Source organism: Magnolia sinica, chromosome 13 (genome assembly GCF_029962835.1).
Source record: "Magnolia sinica isolate HGM2019 chromosome 13, MsV1, whole genome shotgun sequence".
In the NCBI taxonomy this organism is placed as follows: Eukaryota; Viridiplantae; Streptophyta; class Magnoliopsida; order Magnoliales; family Magnoliaceae; genus Magnolia; species Magnolia sinica.
This window is the reverse complement of record NC_080585.1, coordinates 29,884,302-29,905,179: the sequence shown is the minus strand read 5'-3', so window position 1 is coordinate 29,905,179 and position 20,878 is coordinate 29,884,302. Positions and strand designations below refer to the sequence as shown.

The 20,878-nt window shown below is 40.4% G+C and overlaps 1 protein-coding gene across 2 annotated transcripts; it reads left to right on the top strand.

Moving 5' to 3' along the window:
* The first annotated feature begins 303 nt into the window (after nucleotides 1-303).
* Nucleotides 304-20,475, top strand: LOC131223418 (FRIGIDA-like protein 4a). 2 transcript variants are annotated; one of them, XR_009160446.1, is made up of 4 exons: nucleotides 304-1,264; nucleotides 13,945-14,120; nucleotides 18,995-20,070; nucleotides 20,109-20,475. XR_009160446.1 is itself a non-coding variant. In XM_058218831.1 (3 exons), exons 1-3 carry the CDS (start codon nucleotides 379-381, stop codon nucleotides 19,850-19,852), a joined length of 1,920 nt encoding a protein of 639 aa, XP_058074814.1. In that variant the 5' UTR covers nucleotides 304-378; the 3' UTR covers nucleotides 19,853-20,475. The 2 variants fall into 2 exon arrangements, 1 of the variants encoding a protein (XP_058074814.1); XM_058218831.1 differs by having other exon boundaries at nucleotides 18,995-20,475.
* The last annotated feature ends 403 nt before the right edge of the window (nucleotides 20,476-20,878 follow it).

Genomic DNA, 20,878 nt, shown 5'->3' with positions numbered 1-20,878 from the left:
AGGAATTTAGTCTCCACTACATCCTGTACTGCCCTCAGGTGATTGTAAAAATGAATGTACAGCACAGATAAAACATATACATCACAGTGCGCCTCACATATCCACTGATAAGACCCTCCATCTCTAGTTAGCAAGGTCCTGGTGAGGTTAGTGCCCAACCCGCGCCCACAAGCAAAATGGTTGCAAGAGGATGGTCCACCTAATGGAAGGCTCCGATCTCACACCCTGCCATATTGGTACGTGTGCTTGCTCGGGCTCCGCACGTGTAGTCTCAGCAAACCTCCAAATAAAAGTTGCCGCAAACCACCTCTTCGTCATCAACCTTCAGCCTACTGTCTGCTTTCGTCCCCGCTCAAACATCAGCATTCCTTCCATCAGATGTCGACTTCCGCTGCAGAAGTGTCAATCCCCGACACCCGGATTCAAGAAGCTCTTGACGCTCTCGACGCCCAGAACTCCCTCCTCGACACCTGCACTCTTCTATATAAAAACCTCTCTTCTCAGTTCTCTTCTCTCGAGAACTCCCTCCAGCAAAAATCCGAAACCCTAGAATCCAACTTCCAAACTCTAGAATCCAAATCCGCCCAACTAGAAACCCTAGCTGCCCGCGAGCAATCCATTCCCTGCCGAGAATCCGCCGCAGCCGCCCGCGTCGAGAAGCAGAAGCAATCCGCCCTCGCCGAATTTGAAAAGCCCCCCGCCACCACTGCCCCTGAAGGAAATGACGAATTGGTCGAAGCTCTCCGGTCCTACTGCCGGAAGATGGATTCGAGCGGTCTGCGGAAATTCGTGGTTTCGAAGCGGTTGGATGTATCGGTTCTGAGGGAAGTGCTTGGCCCGGCTTTGATCGAGGAAGCTGTGGACCCCGCGCGGTTGGTGCTGGATGCCTTTGAGGAGTTTGTGTCGCAGAAGGTTGTGGTTGCGGAGCAGCGGTGGGCGTGCGGGGTGCTACTGCGGGCGTTGCTGTTTCTGGAGGTGGATTCGAGTGGTAAGTTGGGGCTGGTGGGTGGCGGTGTTTCTCGGAGCATTGAGGAGAAGGCAGCTGCAGTTTTGGAGGCTTGGAGGAGGAAGATGGATGGGAAGGAAGGGGGAGCAGGAGGGATGGGGGCTGCAGAGGCACAGATGTTTCTGTACATGGTGGTGGGGTTTGGACTGCGGTCGAGGTATGAAGAGGAGTTTTTGAGGAAGTTGGTCTTGAAGTTTCCTTCAAGGAGGGATATGGCAAAGCTCACTGTTGCATTAGGGTTTCAGGAGAAAATGGGAGGTAAAGTTTTTCTTTCCTTCAAAGCTGTTCGGGTTTTTAATATTTTTTGGATATTCTCTGGCCACTCAATTTCATCGGCATTGTCACCAGACTTTCTCTTGACTCAAGAAGTTCCCGTCAGAAACCTTTGGAGTTAAACCATAACTAAGTCACATTCTTTATATATATATTTTTTCTGCCGATGTTCATTCATAGTTTCTCAGTCCCTGGTGTTGTTTTCTTCAATCTTCTTCTTCATCTGAGCTTGCAATTCTTGGATGTGCTTGGTGAAAGTGTCAACATCTTCACTCACTTGATATTGTACCAGTAATGTTACTAAGTACATGATGTGGACTTCTCCCATTTACAATTTCAAATTGGGATTCTCCCGTGGTATGATTTACTGAGCTATTGTAGGCAAACTTGGCTTGGGGTAGAGCCGAGTCCCATTAAGATACCATTATCGCATACGATACTCCTTAGGAGGTTACCACGGCTCCTGTTGACAACCTTGGTTTGGCCATATGTTTGACGATGATGTGCGTTATAGAATTGAAGCTTAGTTCCTAACCACTTCCATAAAGTGCCGGAAGTGGCCCACGAACTTCGAATCACGTTTTGAGGTTATTGTTTTCGGTAGCTTGTGGAGTCACAAAATTTCTGTGAAAAATATGTTGGAGATATGCATAGTTTTCATCGTCCTTTTGCATAGAATGAAGTGTGCAATATTCGAAAAACGGTCCCCCACACGAAAATCGAATTTGCTCCTCCTTGAGTCTATGGAAATATCCGCCAATGGTGCGACTAGAATGGGAGGCGGCGTATGGAGGACTGTATTCTGCACATGACCTTTAGAGACTTGGCATCGACGACAATGTGCTACGAACCGTTCAACGTCCCGGCGCATACATGGCATGCAATATTTTTCTTCTACCATGGCCAATGTTTTATCTCTTCCTAAGTGTCTACCCAGTTCTCCTTCGCATAGCTCAGATATGGTTTTTCTCACAATGGTCCTTTGGGAATGCATAGGCGAGAACCTTACATAGATTTCCATCGTGTGAGATGAATTCACACTTTGGATCTTGGTCATACACATACTTGTTGAGTACTTTGCCAAAAATGGTCCTCCTTATATTGTTCTTTTAGTATCTTGAATCTAACGACCTCCACGACGAGAGTTCCTACTAGAATCATTCTCCTACTCAGAATATTTGCCGTTTTGTTTTGACTTTCAATATTTCAATGTAGAAGTATATTTTTGTAGGAAAGTCATCCACTTCGCATGACAAGCACACAACTTCTTTTGAGAGTTGAGATATCTCAACGCCTCATGGAGTATAGAATGAACTCATAATGAATTAGGTAATGTCTCCAATATTGTAGTGCCTAGACCATTGCATAGAACTTGAGATCATACATGGAGTAGTTTTTTCGTGCATCATTAAGCTTCTTGTTGAAAAAAGCGATCGACTTTCCTTCTTGAATCAATAGCGCACGAATGCCGACATTTGAAGCATCGCTTTCCACTCCAAAGACTTTTTTGAAGTCTGGAAGTGCAAGAACTGGATCCTCTGTTATCTTCATTTGTATTACACCGGATCTTTGTCTGCCACTTTAGTCCATTTGAACTTGCCTCCCGCATGCAATCGGTGACATGTGTGATGATGGTGTTGAAATTCTGGATAAATCTTTGGTAAAAGGCCACTAAGATGTGGAGAGAAAGAACTTTTGAAAGGGTTTGTGCAGTGGACCACTCTGTAATAGCCTTGATTTTCTCTTGATCAACTTTAATCATTTTTTTTTTTTTTTTTTTGCAAATATAATATATCCGAACAACACAACACTACTGACAAGGAATGAACACTTTTTCGAGTTAGCAAATAATGACTCCTCACGTAGTACATCAAATATTTGTCGTAAATAATCAAGGTGAACAAATGAGTGAGGACTAAAAATAATAATATCATCAAAACAGACAAGTAAGAACTTTCTTATAAAGGGGTGGAGTACCTCTGTCATTGGCCCCATGAAAGTGCTCGGCGCATTTAAAATGACTTATGGCCAATGTTGTCGAATCGCATATGCGATCATGTGCGATCGCATATGCTCGCATATATATATATATATATATATATATATATATATATATATATATATATATATAATTTAAAAAAAAATATAAGAAACTAATGAGAACTTTTCTAATTTAATAGATAACTAATTTTACATATTTAAAATATATTTGAGAGAGATAAAATCAATTAAACATCAAGTCATCCACATTTAACAATATAGTTAATAAGAAATAACAACAAAATCAACAAGCTATTTATTTATTATTGTAGAAAATCAATAAGCTATCTTCCTTGAAACTTGAAAGTGCTTGAATCTTGATCTTCCAACTTCCAAGAGAGAGGGAATGTAGGAGAGAGAGATTAAGATCACTTGGAAGTAGGAAATACGAGAGAGAGAGAGAGAGAGAGAGAGAGAGAGAGAGAGAGAGAGAGAGAGAGAGAGAGAGAGAGAGCACTTGTAATTAAGAAATGTAAGACAAAAATAGAGTAAGAGAGTTTTGGAGTGAGAATATTGCAAATGGAGGAGATTTGGAAGCCTTTTTATATGCAAAATGTTCTTTTATTTGCAAAAAAATAAAAATAAAAATTCAATATGCTATAGCCAATATGCGATCGCATACATCGCATATGTGATCACATTTTCGCATATGCTACATATGCGATTGTATATGCGATTTGCATATGGATATGCGTATACGCGATTTTTGGATATCACATGACAACAATGCTTATGGCATGACAAGCCACTTGTATAACTCATCTTGAGTCTTAAATGCGGGTTTTCACTCGTTCCCCGGTCGAATACGTATATGATGATATCCACTCGTGTCGATCTTTGAAAAGACCTCTACTCCATGCAATATGTCTAGTGTATCGTCCAAGCGAGAAATAGGAAACATGCACTTGATAATAATCCGGTTAATCGCATGATTGTCCATGCACATCCTCTAAGATCCATCTTTCTTAAGGGTTATTAATGTAGGAAAAACACATGGTGACATGTTTTCCCGTATTAAACCCTTTCGTAACAACTCAGTAACATGTTAGTGGAGTTCGACACGTTTAGCTGGACTCATCTAGTAGTGCGTAAGATTTAATAGACTCAAACCCGACACTAAATCAATGTGGTGCTGAATGTTTCTCATAGGAGGAAGTCTAGCTGGGAGTTCTTTGAGCACCAAGTCTTCATATTAATGAAGGTGCTCTTATAGTGCGTAAGATTTAATAGACTCAAACCCGACACTAAATCAATGTGGTGCTGAATGTTTCTCGTAGGAGGAAGTCTAGCTGGGAGTTCTTTGAGCACCAAGTCTTCATATTAATGAAGGTGCTCTTATAGATGTGAAAATTTTTACCGCTTAGTGTCTTCTTTAGCAACAAAGATATAAATGATGTTGGTCTCCTCAATTTCCTCTTCAAACCTTTGCATGCCGAGTGATTTTTGACCCTCTTCTTTATTAGATTTGAGTGTTGGAAGTTGTTATATTGGGTGCAATGTGATATTAAAGGAATAGGTGTTGGCTTGAGTCAGATGTCCCATATCTCGGTCCCACAACTACGGTCTCCCCAACAAAATGTGGCTTGCATCCATAGGGATGACACCACACCACACCCCATCCTTGTACTTAGATCCAATAGAAAATGAAACTAAGCATCTGAAGTTAGTTGAAACTTCCCCAATTTCTTAAATCGACGAATCTAATATGGCCGTGGATGCTTATGTTCTTTGAGTTATAATTAACCATTATTTCTTGTGAGACAATATTCTAATTGCTCTCCTCTACCAAAATTGTGCATATCTTCTCGCATGAAGTACAAGTGATACAAAAGATATTGTGTTGCAATCATTGCCCCTCGTCAAGCGCTTGGGGCATCAATAGAGTAGGCCGTTGGAGAACCAATGATTCTCCCCATCATCATACACATTTGCTACATTTTTCCTAACATTCACCTCATCCTCATATGCAAGTTCTTCATATTCTATCCACTTTAACTTTCGTTTGCATACCGTCAAGAGTGTCTTCAACATATTCTCCTTCCTCAACCATCTTTACTTCAATTGTGGATTGATGTTCAGGACAGAGAAGAACCATGTCCTGGTTGTCCACATTTAAAACACGTGAAAGGAATGCTGCTTTGTCCCCATGTTGGATGCACTAGTCCCTAATCCATTCCACTTCCCCCTGGGTTGGGGCTTGGCTTCATTGTTGGACGTTGGCCTATGGGATACCTTGTGGTTGTCTTACATGGGAAGTTATCATGCTGCTTTGTCATCCATGACGGTCTTCATGGGGCACAAAATTGTCTCCCAAGTTCCCAATTAATTTTCTCCACGGCTTTCAATGCAAGTGTATATGCATCAGAAGTTTTAAATATGTTTAATAGTCAATTCATTTTTGATATCCGGGTTAAGATCATTACTATATTTTGAAATCTTTTGTCTTCATACTCACAAAACCATAACCGTGATGTTAATGTATGGAATTCGCTGTATTCATTTACCAACTTTTTCCCTTAACGTAAATTGTGACTTTTTAAAAAATAAAAAAATAAAAATAAAGGTCATAATCATAAATTGTGGGTAGGAACTTCCTTTTAACCTATTTTTCATATTTTCCCAATAATTTATTTTCTCCTTACCTTGATGGATTCATTCAACTTGGAAATTATCTCACCATGCCAACGTGTGATCGGAATACTTCATAGCTATTAACTTCACATTCCGATTATCTTCAATTTTCTTGTACTCGAACACAATTTCCACATTGTTTAGCCAATTGATGAAGTCGTCAACATGTAATTGACCATAGAATTATGGAAAAACTACCTTTATTATGGGTTCTTTTTCACATTTCAACAATCAAAAGATTTGATCGTTGGTGTCTTCACAAGCTGGAGGCCACCCGTTGTTGGTTAGAACCTTAGTGAGAACCTTCCCCTATGTGTCCACGTGCTTTAACTTGGGTCTCTGGATTCACTCCATGCTAGAGCTCTCTCACTTGAAAGAATGTAAGAACATCAGGTCAATAGAAGGGTGGGGAGGCATTCACAGTAAATGAAAGAATGTAAGAACATTAGGTCAGTAAACGGGCGGGGACATACGAATTGGCCGTCTTAGATGCAGTGGAAGCCCATTAGATTATTGGAAAATATCTATGGCACAAGGTATGAAACAAGATGAAACGACAATGCTTAAATGCACACGGCTGGTTGGTGTTTCTTTTGGGGACAAACCCGAAGATTATGTAGTCCTATTTCAATTTGTAGAAGAACAGGGTAGGTTGGAATACCATTACTAGAACCTCGTGGAAAGTAGTCTTTAGGAGAACGTCGCTTCCACCATAGCTCAAGAGATTTAAAAAAAACAGAAAAAATCTGGCAAGGGCAAAAGCTTTAGAGCAGTGAGCTCATGAAGATAATAAGTTGGAATGTGAGAGGGCTGTGATGCTGATGCAGGGCATGTGATTTAATGCTAGCATGCAACGTGGAGATTATGAAAGAGTCCATAAAGTAATTCAATTAACAAAAGATGTTAACCTACCAATTAATTAAGAGTAGGAAATAAAATCTGATTTAATCTACATCACATGCCTGCATGCTAAGTAATCACATAAATCAATTAAAACTAGGACCGATGGAAGGATAGAACTTCCAATTTAGCATAGACATATTCCACACTCAATGGACAGATTTGTAGGTTTTATGATTAGGGTTAGGAAATGAAAAAAAATCTGAAATTAAGAAAATTAGGGTTTATGAGAATTGGGGAATTTGAAATTAGGGTTTTTAGAGATTAGAGAAAATAAGAAATTAAAGATCTAGGGTTTAGAAGGTTCTAATGGAAGGGAAAAGAGGAAGACGAGAAAAAGAGAATACATTTCGAAGAGGAGAGAGGAAGGCTGTAAGACGAAGAATACCTTTTGAAGAAGAGGAATAGGAAGGATGTACCTTAGAATCCACCACCAAACAAGCTTCTACCCTTTCACAATTTAATTGGAAGGGAGAATTCTTTTTAAATAAAAAAACCCTAGAAAATAAGGAGGAAAATTCCTGAGAGCTCCACTCTTTTTTTTTTCTTCTTCTCAATAACACCACTAGGGTTGGAACTCCACCCCCCTGTGCTTTTATAATTAAAAATTTGGAATTAAATCCAACCTAATTACAACTATGCCACTCACTTAAGTAAAGTGGCCCATTATCCAAAATAAGAAAACTAAAATATATATTATCAATCTCAACCATCAAATAACTCCTAAAAATAACAAAAAACATAAAGAAAACAAGATCAGAGTCCAAGGGGCCCATATCTAAAAGATCTGGTGGTTCGATGGCTTGATCTACAAGATCCAACGGTCGAATCGACACGAAATAGAAATACTATGACTAAAATTATCTCCTAAGCAGCCCACATGCATCATCCCAAGGTAGGGTCTTCCTGATGCACGTCCAATGCATGTGGAGTCTTCAAAATGGCCCGGCGGGCCCCATCTGGAACTCATCTCCCATCCACAAAGAAAGTTGCGCTGATGTGAGTGGTCGTCGCCATCTTTGGTGTACCCGAGTAGGTCCTCTGATGTCTTCATCAGATGCCCATAGAAAAATGGCTCAGATTAAAGATATATGTAAATGGTACAAAGCTCAAATTGTGGCAATGTAGGGAACTAAGTTGCAATGAATTGATCAAAGGGTGGTGGATTCTGGGGGAAGGAAATTGTAAGGCCTGGGTGGCGCTCGATGCCATTGGGGCGGCAAGTGGAATCCTTGTCATCTGGAATACTGACTTATGGTCCAAGGAAGATGAATGGGCTGGTCAATTCTTTATGTCGGTGGTATTCAAGGATATTGCATCAGACTTTACTGTTGTTCAATTCTCTTTCGAAAAGTCTAGTGGAAAACAAACTACAAAAAGCATGAGGTCCTTCTCTGAATGGATAGTTAAAAATGAAATGACGGACTTACTAATGGGTGAAGTGAAAATTACATGGTCAAACGGCAAGGCTAGAGCGTCCAAATTGAAATTAGACCACTTTCTCCTTTTTGCGGAGTTTGTCGACAAATTTCCTCTAATTTTCCATAGGGGTTTGCCAAAACCCATATCCGACCACTACCCAATTATCTTAGAAACGGAAGAGGAAAAAAGGGCCCCCAGGCCGTTTAGATTCGAGCTTTCATGGTTAGAACATTCCATAACGGCAATAGTGACCGTAACGTTCACCACCGTTACCTTTACGATACAGGGTGTAACGGCCATTACGGAGGCCATAACAGCTGTTACAGACTTTTTTTAAAAATTATTATTTATATTTATAAATTGAAAAAAAAAGCCAAAAAACTTGTATAGTCTTGTTATGGGGCCATTACGGCCTTTATGGGGGTTGTAACGGCCTTTACGGGTCATTTTTCCTGTTACATCCTTTACGACCCCATAACGTGTAATGGTTGCTATTGTTGCCTTTACGTAACCGCTTTTACGGCCCCGTAACGGCCTTGACGGCACACCATAACTTAGAAGTCGGCTTCTCGGAGTTGTTGAAAGAATGGTGGTCTTCATTCTGAATTACTAGTGGGCCAGGTTTCATTCTCTTAAAAAAATTGAGAATGCTAAAGCAAAAGATCAATTTAAGGAAGAAAGAAGCGCTATGAGCTAGGGAAGAGGAATCATCCAAAATATTGCAAGACATTTAGGCACTTGACATCAAAGAAGAGCAAGGTGATCTTTTGAATGAAGAAAAAGTATGGTGTGAAGTTCATATGTCTAAATACAATGCAAAGTTGACGGAAGATGAAATTAAATGGAGGCAATGATCGAGTGCCCTATGGTTAAAGGTGGGGGATAGGAATACCATTTTTTCCCCATGTAATGGCTAGTACTCGAGCCCCAATTAATAGGATCAAAGGAGTGATGGTGGATGACAAGAGGATGGAAGGTAAAAGAAAGAGTGTGTGCATCAATTGTAAAATTCTACAAGGAACTCCTAACTAAAGAAAAATGGGCCTGACCAACTCTTGGCAATCTTCATTTCGATGCTATCTCCTGGGATGCAGCCTAATCTCTTGAATTCATGTTCATTGAAGAAGAAATAGAGAAAGCTATCTCAGATTTAGGAAGCGACAAAGCCCAGGCTCAGATGGCTTCGTTGTTGCATTTTATCAAAAGTTTCCGACTCTAGTAAAGTTAGATGTGATCAATTTCATCTATGAGTTCCATGAAATTGGATCCCCTCCAGTAGAGATGGGGGCCACATTTATTACTCTAATTTTGAAAAAGGAGGGGGCGAAAGTTTGAGGGATTTCCGGCCCATAAGCCTATTGAGCAACCCTTATAAGATCATGGCGAAAATACTAACATCAAGATTTCAAGCGGCTTTCAGCGAAGTCATCTCCAAATTGCAAGGCGCTTTTGTTGCCGATCGACAAATAGTGAACAGTCCCTTGATAGCAAGTGAATGCATTGACTACTGTAGCAGAAGAGGTTTGAAAGGGGTAATATGCAAATTGGATATCAAAACGGCTTTTGATCACATCAATTGAGATTTCCTTCAATAGGCCGGCTTCTCAAGGTCTGGCATGGTGCTAGATTAGGCAAGCAAAGGATTGCGATATGGAGAATGGCCCTCCTGGTTGTGTGGTGGTTTGTGTGGGAAGAAAGGAATGGGAGGTGCTTCAGTGGTGTCTCCAACACGGCGGAGTCCATAGTCCATAGAGTGAAACAATTAATAGTCGAGTGGGCTTCTAATGTTGAAAACCTAAAGGGCTGTAATATACACTTTTTAGGAGTGTAGTCGTTTCGCTATCTCAGCGGGTCGACTATCTCTTTGTTCTCCTTTTGGTTTCTAATAAAGTAATCGTTACCTTTCAAAAAAAAATAAAATCGTTTGGGTCGCGGGTAGAGATGTAGAGCTTGGATTCGGGCTTTGTGTAGAATCGGGAAAATTCTTGATTATAGTGAATGGCTATCGAATGGCTTCTTTCAAGCTTCAAGAGGTTTGCGGCAGGGTGATCGTTTATCACCTTATCTTTTCGTCGTAGTTTTGGAGATGCTTGGTAGGATGATAGATAAAGGCGTGGAATTGGGCCTGGTGAGTGGTTTTAGAGTGGATACTTCTCTATTTTAAATATCTCATCTTCAATATGCAGGCGAACAGTTGCAAAAGAGAGGATCCTAGCCATTAACTACTTGTGAAAGTGATCTTTAGTTCTCTTGAACATTTGTTTGATGTGTATGAACGATGCGTAGTCGATGGATCACCTTTTCATCCATTGCTCTCTTGCTTCTTCATTATGGGATCACTTTCTTTAACTGTTTGTGGTTTCTTGGGCAATAATGCCAAATTTAGCTGCGGATCTTCTATGGGTTGTGCATGGGTAAACCTTTGAATGCGGTTTGGAGATTGGTGGCTATATGGGAATTGTCTGGCTCATCTGAAGGTGTGGAATAGCCATACTTTCGACAACAAGGCCTCTTATGTGGAAGGGATAAATGTATGGTGGTGGAATGGGCTGATTATGTTGAAGCAGCAAAATGTGTGGATTTGTCAACCTTTTTTTAGTGCTGGGTTGTACTCTTTTGCTGCCTTGCGGTGGCTCTTTTAATAAAATTTCATGTTATCTCTCTCAAAAAAATAAATAAAATGCAGATGACACGTTGCTCTTTTGTGCGGAGGAGGAAGCCAATGTGTTAAATTGTCGAAAGATCATAGTTTGCTTCGAGGTGGTCTCAGATCTTAAGGTCAATATCAGCAAAAGTGAATTATTAGGAGTGGGCATGTCAAGCGAAGAGGTTGGATTCTTTGCTAGAGCCTTTGGATGTAGAATGAGAATGATCTCTTTCCCACCACTTACCCGGGCCTTCCTTTATGTGTAGGAAAACTGCCTAAGCTCATTTGGGAAAAAGTCATAGAAAGATTTCCAAGGAAATTATCATGTTGGAGGAGAAGGCACTCATTGTCGGGAGGCAGGTTAGCATTAATTAAAGCAGCAATGCCCAATCTTCTAGTTTATTTTATGTCACTATTCAAGTGCCCTAAATCAATGTTAGACGGGCTAGAAAAAATAAGGCGGGATTTCTTGTGGGAAGGGACGAATGATAAGCACAAGTTTCACCTCATGAAGTGGGAGGAGGTTTGCAAGCCACAGAAGTTAGGGGGGCCTGGTCTTTGTCTATTGGGTGACATGAACCTAGCACTTTTGGGCAAGTGGGTTTGGAGGTTCGGAGTGGAAAAAGGGCAGTCTGTGGAGGGTTGTAGTGGAAAGGTACGGGGTTCAAGAAGGCTAGTGGTGGACAAAAGACTCCTCACTATACGGGGCGTCGACTATTTGGAAAATGGTGGCCACTCTCAAGAACAAGGTCTGGGAAGAATTGGGTTTCTCTTTGGGTAATGGTGAGGATATCAGATTTTGGGATGACATTTGGTTAGGGAATCAGAGATTGTGCGAGGTATACCCTTTGGTGGAAGCTAATTTGAAGGTGGTGAGATGTTTCTCCATGATGGGAGGAGAAGTGGTCTGGGCTCCTCTGCGTAGGAGGAATTTGGAGGACTCTAAGATAGATGATTTCTTGAGATTGTTGTGCTCGCTAAGCAAAGCTCGTCCAACATTATCGGAGAGGGACTCCCTGAAATGGCTAGCAGACAAGTCTGGAAAGTTTTCAGTTAAATCCTTTCACATCAAGATCAGTGGAGGAGCAGATAACAATGAGATGGGCCATATCGCTTTTGTGTGAAAATATGGTGCCCCTCATAAGGTGGCAGCTTTAGCCTGGCTAGTGGGTAATAACAGAGTACTCACAGTTGATAATTTGCACAAGAGAAATGATTCTTCCAAATGTATGTATTCTATTTTTTCATGAGGAAACAGTGAATCACCTCTTCATCCACTGTTATTTCGCCACAAAGATTTGGAAGTGCTTCCTCATCAAGTGCGTATTCAGTGGGTCATGCCAGCCTCTATTGATTCTATGCTACTTCCATGTCATGATGGTGGCAAAGGAAAGTCAGGGAAAAAGGTTTGGCACTTGTGTTTGCTAGCTGGGATTTGGGTAATTTGGTCGGAAAGGAATCACAGGTGCTTCAGGAACATGCATTGCGTCCCATCGGTGGTTTGTAAGTTGGCCGTCGATCAGGTCAAGAGTTGGGCAAATAAATTCTCAGCTCTGTCCCCGTTTCCTGAGCGCTGGGCTGATCGTATCTAGCTTTTCTGTTGTTTTTTGGGCTTTTTGTCCCCTTCTAATAATATCATCTCTCTCTCTCTCTCTCTCTCTCTCTCTCTCTCTCTCAAAAAAGAAAAAAAAAACTGCAGACGATTCTGTTTCTTAGGGTGATGAGCCAAGCAATTTAAGAGCATTTCAAAGTGTTAGATACATGTGGATTTAATTCGTTAATCATGACTAATTGCTTCACTAAAATTTGCAATAATTTGAGGCCCAAAACGATGTAATTATGTCAAATTGGTGGCATTGGCTCTAACATGTTTTCATAGACCTTAAAAAATGAGCCACATGTCTCAAAAATGATGTTAGAGCATGCATAAGCAACCAAGAGAAAATCGTTTTTCTGGCTTCTGGCAATCCACTCATTCCAGGTAATATCTTGAGCTTGTTTATCTAAGGCTGCCCTTCCCATCTTCAGTTTGCATCATTCTACTTCTTCTTTGCAAAGATAAGACCTGTGTAGTATAACAAAAATGGCAATTTGCCTTTCAAAGGAAAATGATAAGACCTGTATAAACTTGGAAGGGACATGTTGGTTTCATGCCTGCGTTTGAGGTGTTACACAAGGTAAACCAGTGGACTGATATGGCATGATGTCCATACTCATGTTTCATGACATTGTAAGTGCATACAAACAAAAGCTACAGTTAGATGCAATACATGAGACTGTTTGGCGTTTGAGTAAGGGAGAGTCGATGGTAGATGGGTTAAACAATCATCAAACTTTCGCCAAGCAATCTTGAGAAAAACCTGGAACCAAATGGATGGGACCAGGCTATGATGAGAACGATGATTGCATATTAACGAGGAATACATGGTCAAACACATCTACTAACCAGAAAACAAATACACTTCCATTGGTGCTCCAACCCACACAACCAGCACTTTTGGTTAGAAGCGCGGGTGCTCAATTGTTTAGAGCTGGATGCCAAGTAATTGTATACACTCAGGGTATCTGTATACAGTTGATATTATTCAGTGAGGATGCTGGTACATGGCAATTTATTTATGCTTCTATTCGTGTAAATGTTGGGCTTTGAACTTTGAACGACTTTCTCATGGCATCAAGGGATGGTCAGTTTTCAGTCTTGTCATCCTTGCTCCCATATCTGTGACTGCATCCTTTATAGATGCACAGTGAATCGAAAGTCAACTTTTTTTTTTTTTTTCCCTGGTAAGTTTCTTATAGTCAATATTATTCCTTTTATATGCTTCCACCTTGTATGCAATTTTTTTTCCCCGAAAATTTTAAGTATACTGTAGAAATAGTAAACCAGGTATTTGCTGATGGTCTTATTGACAGTTATGTCAGTTCGTGAACTTCTTAATAATGTGAGAGTGCTAGTTTTTCTCCTATGGGGCATGTTCCCATATTTAAAACCCTGTACTAAATCAGTGTCCCTTTGCCTCGGCAGATATCATTGATGAATTGGTCAAGAATGGGAAGCAGCTCGAGGCTGTGTATTTTGCTCAGGAGTCTGGTTTGTCAGAACGATTTCCTCCTCTCCCTCTGCTTAGGTCCTTTTTCAATAACATGAAGAAGATTACAAGTACTATATTGAAGAAAGGCCGTTACTGCACAATTTCTTGGGTATGTTGACATTAAACTGTTGAACTCTCGACCTACTTTCACATTTCATTTCTTCATCAACATGATTTTTTTTTCTTCCAATTGAAGCCATAATATATGAGATTGATCATTGTCATGAAAATAACCAGAAACTCATGATCACCTCAACACTTGCCGAAATTGACTTGATTTGTCTAATCTATGTTCTCACTCATTAACTTTGTCTTTTCAATGAGAAGTGCCAAGACAATTTGCCTGAGAGATTGAAGACGTTGTATTACAGTTGCCAATGTGGTACATGTGTTCTGGATCCAGTTGACGCATCATGTGTTGGCCACGTTGAGCATGCCTTGTCTCAATAATCAGAATGTTGTATTCATCAGGTGGGCTAAACATGTGAGTTGGATATAGAGTTGTTGGAAAAAGGTGACCAATGATCAATTACATGTGTGGTCCACCTGATGAGTGGACCTTGATTTTTTACCAGGCCATGCACACAGTGTCTCCCACTAATGTATGGGCTAGATCCCATTCAATGTTTCCATGTTGGGATGTGCCTCTTCGATGTCTGCCTACACAAACTTCCTCAGTATTCTTTCTTGTAGCCAATGTGCTAATTTGAAGCGCTCAATTGTGGCAATTAATTAGGTGTGAGCAAATACCTTCCATTGCTTGTTCCATAATAACAATATGTCAACTGCTGGCGTTGCAATCATAATTTGCCGACCAGGACTTGGCTCAAGACCTAGACAGTCGCCGGGTCCGAGTTGACCTAGGACCCAGTGGGTCAACCATGCAGGTCACAAAATGTTTTTATTTTATTTTATTATAAAATAATTAATAAAAATAGAAGAAATATACAAAATCAATAAAACAAAAAATACTAAATGATGCCGAGGTGGTCGGGTTGCTGAGCGTCATAGCTCGCCTCCAAGGAATTTGCCCGTCTCTGGGTGTGAAGGACTCACTGGTCTGGTTGAGAGACGGATCCGGAAAGTTTTCTGTGAAATCTTTTTTCAGTATGATCTCCCAGGTGATGCTCAATCTGGTCCTATGGAGCCCCACCCCAGTTAGCGGCCTTCGGTTGGCTGGTCAGTAGGAATTGGGTGCTCACCATTCATAACTTGTGCAAGGTGGCTATGTTGCTTCCTAATGTTAGTCTCCCGTGCATGAATGATGCAGAGTTTGTAGATCATATCTTCATCCATTGTTCCTTTGCTTGGGGTGTGTGGATCAACATTTTGGAAGGTCTTCAAAGTTCCATAGGTGCTTGGCATGAAGGTGGATCTGCAAGGAAAGGTAAGTCGAGATGGTGGCTGGCCTGTGGTCCGTTTGGGGAGAGGAACAATCATAGTTTTAGGAATTGTTGTAGGCCCATTTCGGCTATTAGTAGTAGGGCTTCATGTATATCAGGGAGTGGGCTCCCTGATTTTTAGGGCTCCATGTATATCAGGTATGGAACCCTGGATCACTCACACACACTACAGTCTCCACCAGTTCAGCCTTCAGGCTTTTCTTTAATAAAATTTGTTACTCCGAAAAAAAAGGTAGAAAGAAAACTGAAAAAATGTCATTGTAATGGAAACCCCTTTCTTCCTTATCATCATCATTATCATTATCATTGTTGTTGTTGTGAAAAACATACAATGAATAATAAAAAATAACTGAACAAAAAAACAGAAAAAAATCTTACTTCCTCCTCTTCTTCTTAGTCTTATAATCTAAATTGGAGTCCGAATCTGAAAAAAGCCGGCAATAATCAGTAAAAAAGAAAACAACTGAAAAAAAGAAATATATATATATATATATATATATATATATTTACCATCTTCTTCTTCAATCTCAATCTCAATCTGAAAAAACAAAAGAATAATCTAAAAATCTGAAAAATGAAAAAACTTCTTGAAGAAAACTCGTATAATTGATCAAACTTTTAAGTTTTAAAGCTCCATATATTTTGGAAGATAGGCAAAAAAACACATTTTTTGGTTAAATGGAATCAAACATGTTTTTATTTATTTATTTTTATTTTTTTCAATAAAACATGTATGATTCCAAAAAAAAAAGACTTTTGGGTGCAATTTAATAAAATATAGAAATTGGTGGTCACCACCCATCATCAATAAAATTAAGTAGAAGGTGAATTTTTTTAAATTTATGTGAGGATTACTTGAATAGGAAGGATATGAGAGACGCAAAGAACATCATTCAAATATCTATTTACATTATTGTTCATACACACGGAATTTCTAATTATTTTAATTAAAGTTTTCAATTTTAACCTTATTTATATAGAACGAACACACACACACGGGGACATGCGTAGCCCTTCTTTTCACTCTGTTTTTTAAGTCCCAACTGTATTAAACATGAAATTTTCATTCTCTAAATTTTTGCTGCTTCCGTTTTTAATTGAATTTTTAAATCCCTGGTTTTCCCAACATAGTGACCAGGCCTGGTCGACTCGGCTGAGTCCTGAGCGTGGTATCCCAAATCGGTTACGTAGTAACGGCCGATACGTAACGGTAACGGTGGGACCCGTTATACGATACGGGGTCGAAACGGCCGTTACAGAATTCTGTGACCGTAACGGCTGTTACTGCCCTTGAAAAAAAAAAGAAAAAACCTTTTTTTCCTGTCTTTTCTTCTTCTTCTTCTTCTTCTCGAGCAGCTGCGGCTGCGCCCTGTTGCGGCTTCTTCCTGTTCTTCTTCTTCTTCTTCCTCTCTCTCTCTCACTTCCTCTCTCTTTCTCTCTCTCAATCTCTTCTTTCCCCCTTTCCCTCTTTTTTTCTTTTTTCTCTTTCCCTCTTTTTTTCTTTTCGTTTCCCTCTCTCTCCATTTTTTTTTTTAAAATTTGCAGCAGCTAGCTGCTGACTGCTGTAGGTACGTGTCACGCAAAGACGAGCGCTGACACTCCTCGAGCTCCGAGTTGTACGAACGGTTCAAAGGAGATCAAAGTTATATGGGCTCCACAGTGATGTATTTATTACATCTACACCGTTCATCTATTTTCAGAGATCATTTTAGAGCACCACCCAAAAAATGAATTATATCCAGAGATCATCTGGACCACACCAAAAATAGCAACAGAGATCATGATTTTCACGGTTAAATAATTCGTAGGGCGCACGGTAACGTTTATTTTCCATCCAATCTGATCAGACCCAAGTGGGCCCCACTATGATGTATATATTTTATCCATATCGTCCATACATTTTGCCACGTCATTTTAGGTCAGGATTCAAAAAATTAGTAATATCCAAATCTCAGGTGGACCACACCATAGGAAATGGTGGTTATAGAATGCTCACCACTAAAAATTTCTTAAAGTCAAAATCAAATTATTTTCAATCTAACCTGTTAATTGGGTCACATTGACGTGGACGAAGGGAAAACACACATGTCAGCTTGATCTAAAACTTTTCTAGCCCCCAATAAATTTTTAACGGTGAGCGTTTAATTATTGTTGTTTTTTATGGTGCAATCCACCTGAGCTTTGGATGTGCCTCATTTTTGGGCTCATGCCCTAAAATTATTTGGCAAAATGGATGGACGGTGTGGATATAACACATTCATCACAGGCGAGGCCTAAAAAACTTTGACACGTGTGCTGCACTTTACATCCGAGTCCCTCCTAATTCAAGCCTTAAAAAATTGTACACGAGACATATATTAACTTAAAATTTGGCAATTAAATTATGGACTGCAATTGCTAACTCACAATGCCAAAATCAAATTATTTGAATAGTTTTAATTGTTAATTTGTGAACTTTTATTTTTTAAAATAGGGCCTTTTGATTTATTTTTATTTTTTTATGATTCACTATCCAATAAATGTCCACTAATTTATAAGTGGGATAATGACAATAAATGGCATGAATTTGAGGCTGATTTGGAAAATAGATTGATCCTCCAAGTCAACCCCAAATTGGCAACGCCATCTACCTGAATTTAATTTCATTTTTTTAAAGAACTATTGGGAGAAATGATATCAAGTTGTTAAGTATATAAATTACATATTTAAAAAATTAAATATATGAATTTTGTAGTCAAATTCAAGTTACTTGGTTAAAAAATTAATCAGATAGTCTGATACAACTTCTCACCAAAGAGTAGACCGTTACACCACCATAAACATGTTCCAATTTATAAATGAATGCATATTTGGAATGCTTAGAATATTCCGGATTTAATCCATGTTTTTTCATATTTTTTTGGTAAAAAAAAAAAATTGCACCGTTACGGGCCGTTACGCCCCCGTATCGCCGTTACGCCCCCGTATCCGTATTGGTTTCGGAGGGCACCGTTATGCCAACCGATACCGATACGGGACACCTTGGTCCTGGGTTGACTCACCTGGTTAGGAAACTATTGTTGTTACAAGGTGGAACAGATTTTGGTGGTCTCTCCATGGAACATCAACCACTGTTTGTTAAAAAGGAGATGTATTTTGCGCTGGTTATTGTTGCAAGATGCAACTTATTGCCTGATAAGAAACTGCAAGGTTCATAGTGTATGTCCCATTAATAATAGAGAAATGCTAAAACAATCTGTCCTAGGAGATGTAGTGGTGATTCACTGCATGCGCTGGTCTGGCCTAGAAAGTGTGTACATGAACATAGTTTGTGCAATTCTGTATGCAATGCCTACTGTTTTGTTATTTTGCTAATCTATTATGCATTTCTGGACTGTGTTCCATTCTGCCTGCATGAGAAGATGCTTTTATTTGTTTATAGGTGAATTAATTTTGAAATGCCTCCCTACGTTTATGCTGCTTTCATTAAATACATGCAATGCATGGAACATGTACCAGCTCGTGTTGGATGTACTTGCGTGGGTTGCATGCATTGTAGTCTCTGCATCTTGACTTCCATCTCACTCTTTCATTTCCTCAGGAGAGCGCTGACAATGTAGAGTTGAACTCTCTCAGATCCCTCATCAAATGTGTTGAAGATAACAAGCTCGAGTCCGACTTCCCCATTGAGGACCTAAAGAAACGTTTCGCCCAATTGGAGAAAGAAAAGGCGGACAGAAAGATGAATCCAACCACTGGCAAGTCTAAGAACAAGCGGGCCCTAGGGAGCAGTGACACTGCTGCTGCCGCGGCCTTTCCTCCTTCCAAAGCAGGCAGGTTCTCGGTCTACCGTGAGGCTCCTGGCCGTCCAAACCCAGGTGCTGCTTATCCTGGCTCATACAATTATCATAATCAGAGAGTTTATGAGGCGCCTGCCGCTGCTCCATATGGGTCATCTTACGGTGGATCTCATGGTCAGAGCCCTGCGGCTGCTGCTACATATGGGTTGTCTTATGGTGGATCTCATGGCCAGAGCCCTGCGGCCGCTGCTACATATGGGTCGTCTTACGGTGGATCTCATGGTCAGAGCCCTGCGGCTGCTGCTAAATATGGGTCGTCTTATGGTGGATCTCATGGTCAGAGCCCTGCAGCTGCTGCTACATATGGGTCGTCTTATGGTGGATCTCATGGTCAGAGCCCTGCGGCCGCTGTTACATATGGGTCATCTTATGGTGGATCTCATGGTCAGAACCCTGCGGCTGCTGTTACATATGGGTCATCTTATGGTGGATCTCATGGTCAGAACCCTGCGGCACTACCTCAACATTACTCGCACATGCCCAGTGATGTGGGTGGGGCCAGGGCAAGTGGATCTTATAGCGGTCCTGCCAGCTACGTAGGACACAACTTTGACACCACTGGTTTACCGCCCCCTCAGCAGCCCTCGTATCCTCATTAATTAAAAAATAAAAAAGAAAAAAGAAACAAGGATAGTTTTGGTAGGATGGATTGTTTCAACTGGCTTTACCCTTTTGTGTTCCCCTGTGAGGTTGTCATTTTCATTTAGCGAAGCTGGTTTTTCAGAAGGGAAGCCGAAAAGGGGAAAGAGGCAGAGGGATTTTGTCATCTTAAAATTGGCCGGGGGAAATGGCATGATTTAGGTTAGTAGATGATTCAGTTGCCATCTTGGAACTTGCTCTGATCAATGAGCTGAGGAGCGGATCTCCAGGTGTTGTTCATGTTTGTGGGTATACATGTAAGTTAGTCATTGACATAGTTTTCTCTTTAGGATTGATGAGTAGTAGTAACCTTAGTTTTAGCAAAAGCGGCATATGGCAGATAATCGGTGCAGGAAATATGTCAGTGTTTAATTCGGTTTGGAAGGTTACGAAATATAGGAAAGTCCCAAAATTCAAAGAATGGAAAGTTCATTTTTTAGAACGGCTTGGACTGTGGACGGAGTGGATAATTGGCTTTGTATGTGCATATATGTATGAAAGGGAAAACTTTCATAATCATTATCATGTAAGCTTTATACTAATTAATTGGGGTTGGTTACATGAATTTTATTCGGCTGCTCCACTCTATTAAGGGTTACATGTTTGGTTAGACAATAAGTCATTACAGCCTTCAACTTGTACTCCCACGCGGATCCACTGAGGTGGGTAGGACCCCTGATTGTGGGGCTCACAGTGATGTATGTGCCTTAAATCCACACTGACCAACTATTTTGAAAGTGCATTTTAGGGCATGATCCAAAAAATGAAGCTTACCCAAATCTTAGGTGGATTGTATCACAGGAAGCAGTTGTGATTGAATCCCCACCATTAAAAATTCTGGGACTCCACTGTAATGTTTATTTGCCACACAACCTGTTGATAAGGTCACAAAGACCTATACGAAGAGACCACACAAATATCATCTTGATGCAGAGCTTTTGTTGCCCACAAGAAGTCTACTTTCTCTCATCTCTAGCCTATTGGTG

What these genes read in the sequence shown, in the direction of transcription:
- LOC131223418 (XM_058218831.1), top strand. Translation starts at nt 379, where the DNA reads ATGTCGACTTCCGCTGCAGAAGTGTCAATCCCCGACACCCGGATTCAA. An exon ending in GTTTCAGGAGAAAATGGGAG is followed by an intron (nt 1,265 to 13,944) that starts GTAAAGTTTTTC and finishes TTGCCTCGGCAG; the next exon opens with ATATCATTGATGAATTGGTC. An exon ending in GTTACTGCACAATTTCTTGG is followed by an intron (nt 14,121 to 18,994) that starts GTATGTTGACAT and finishes TCATTTCCTCAG; the next exon opens with GAGAGCGCTGACAATGTAGA.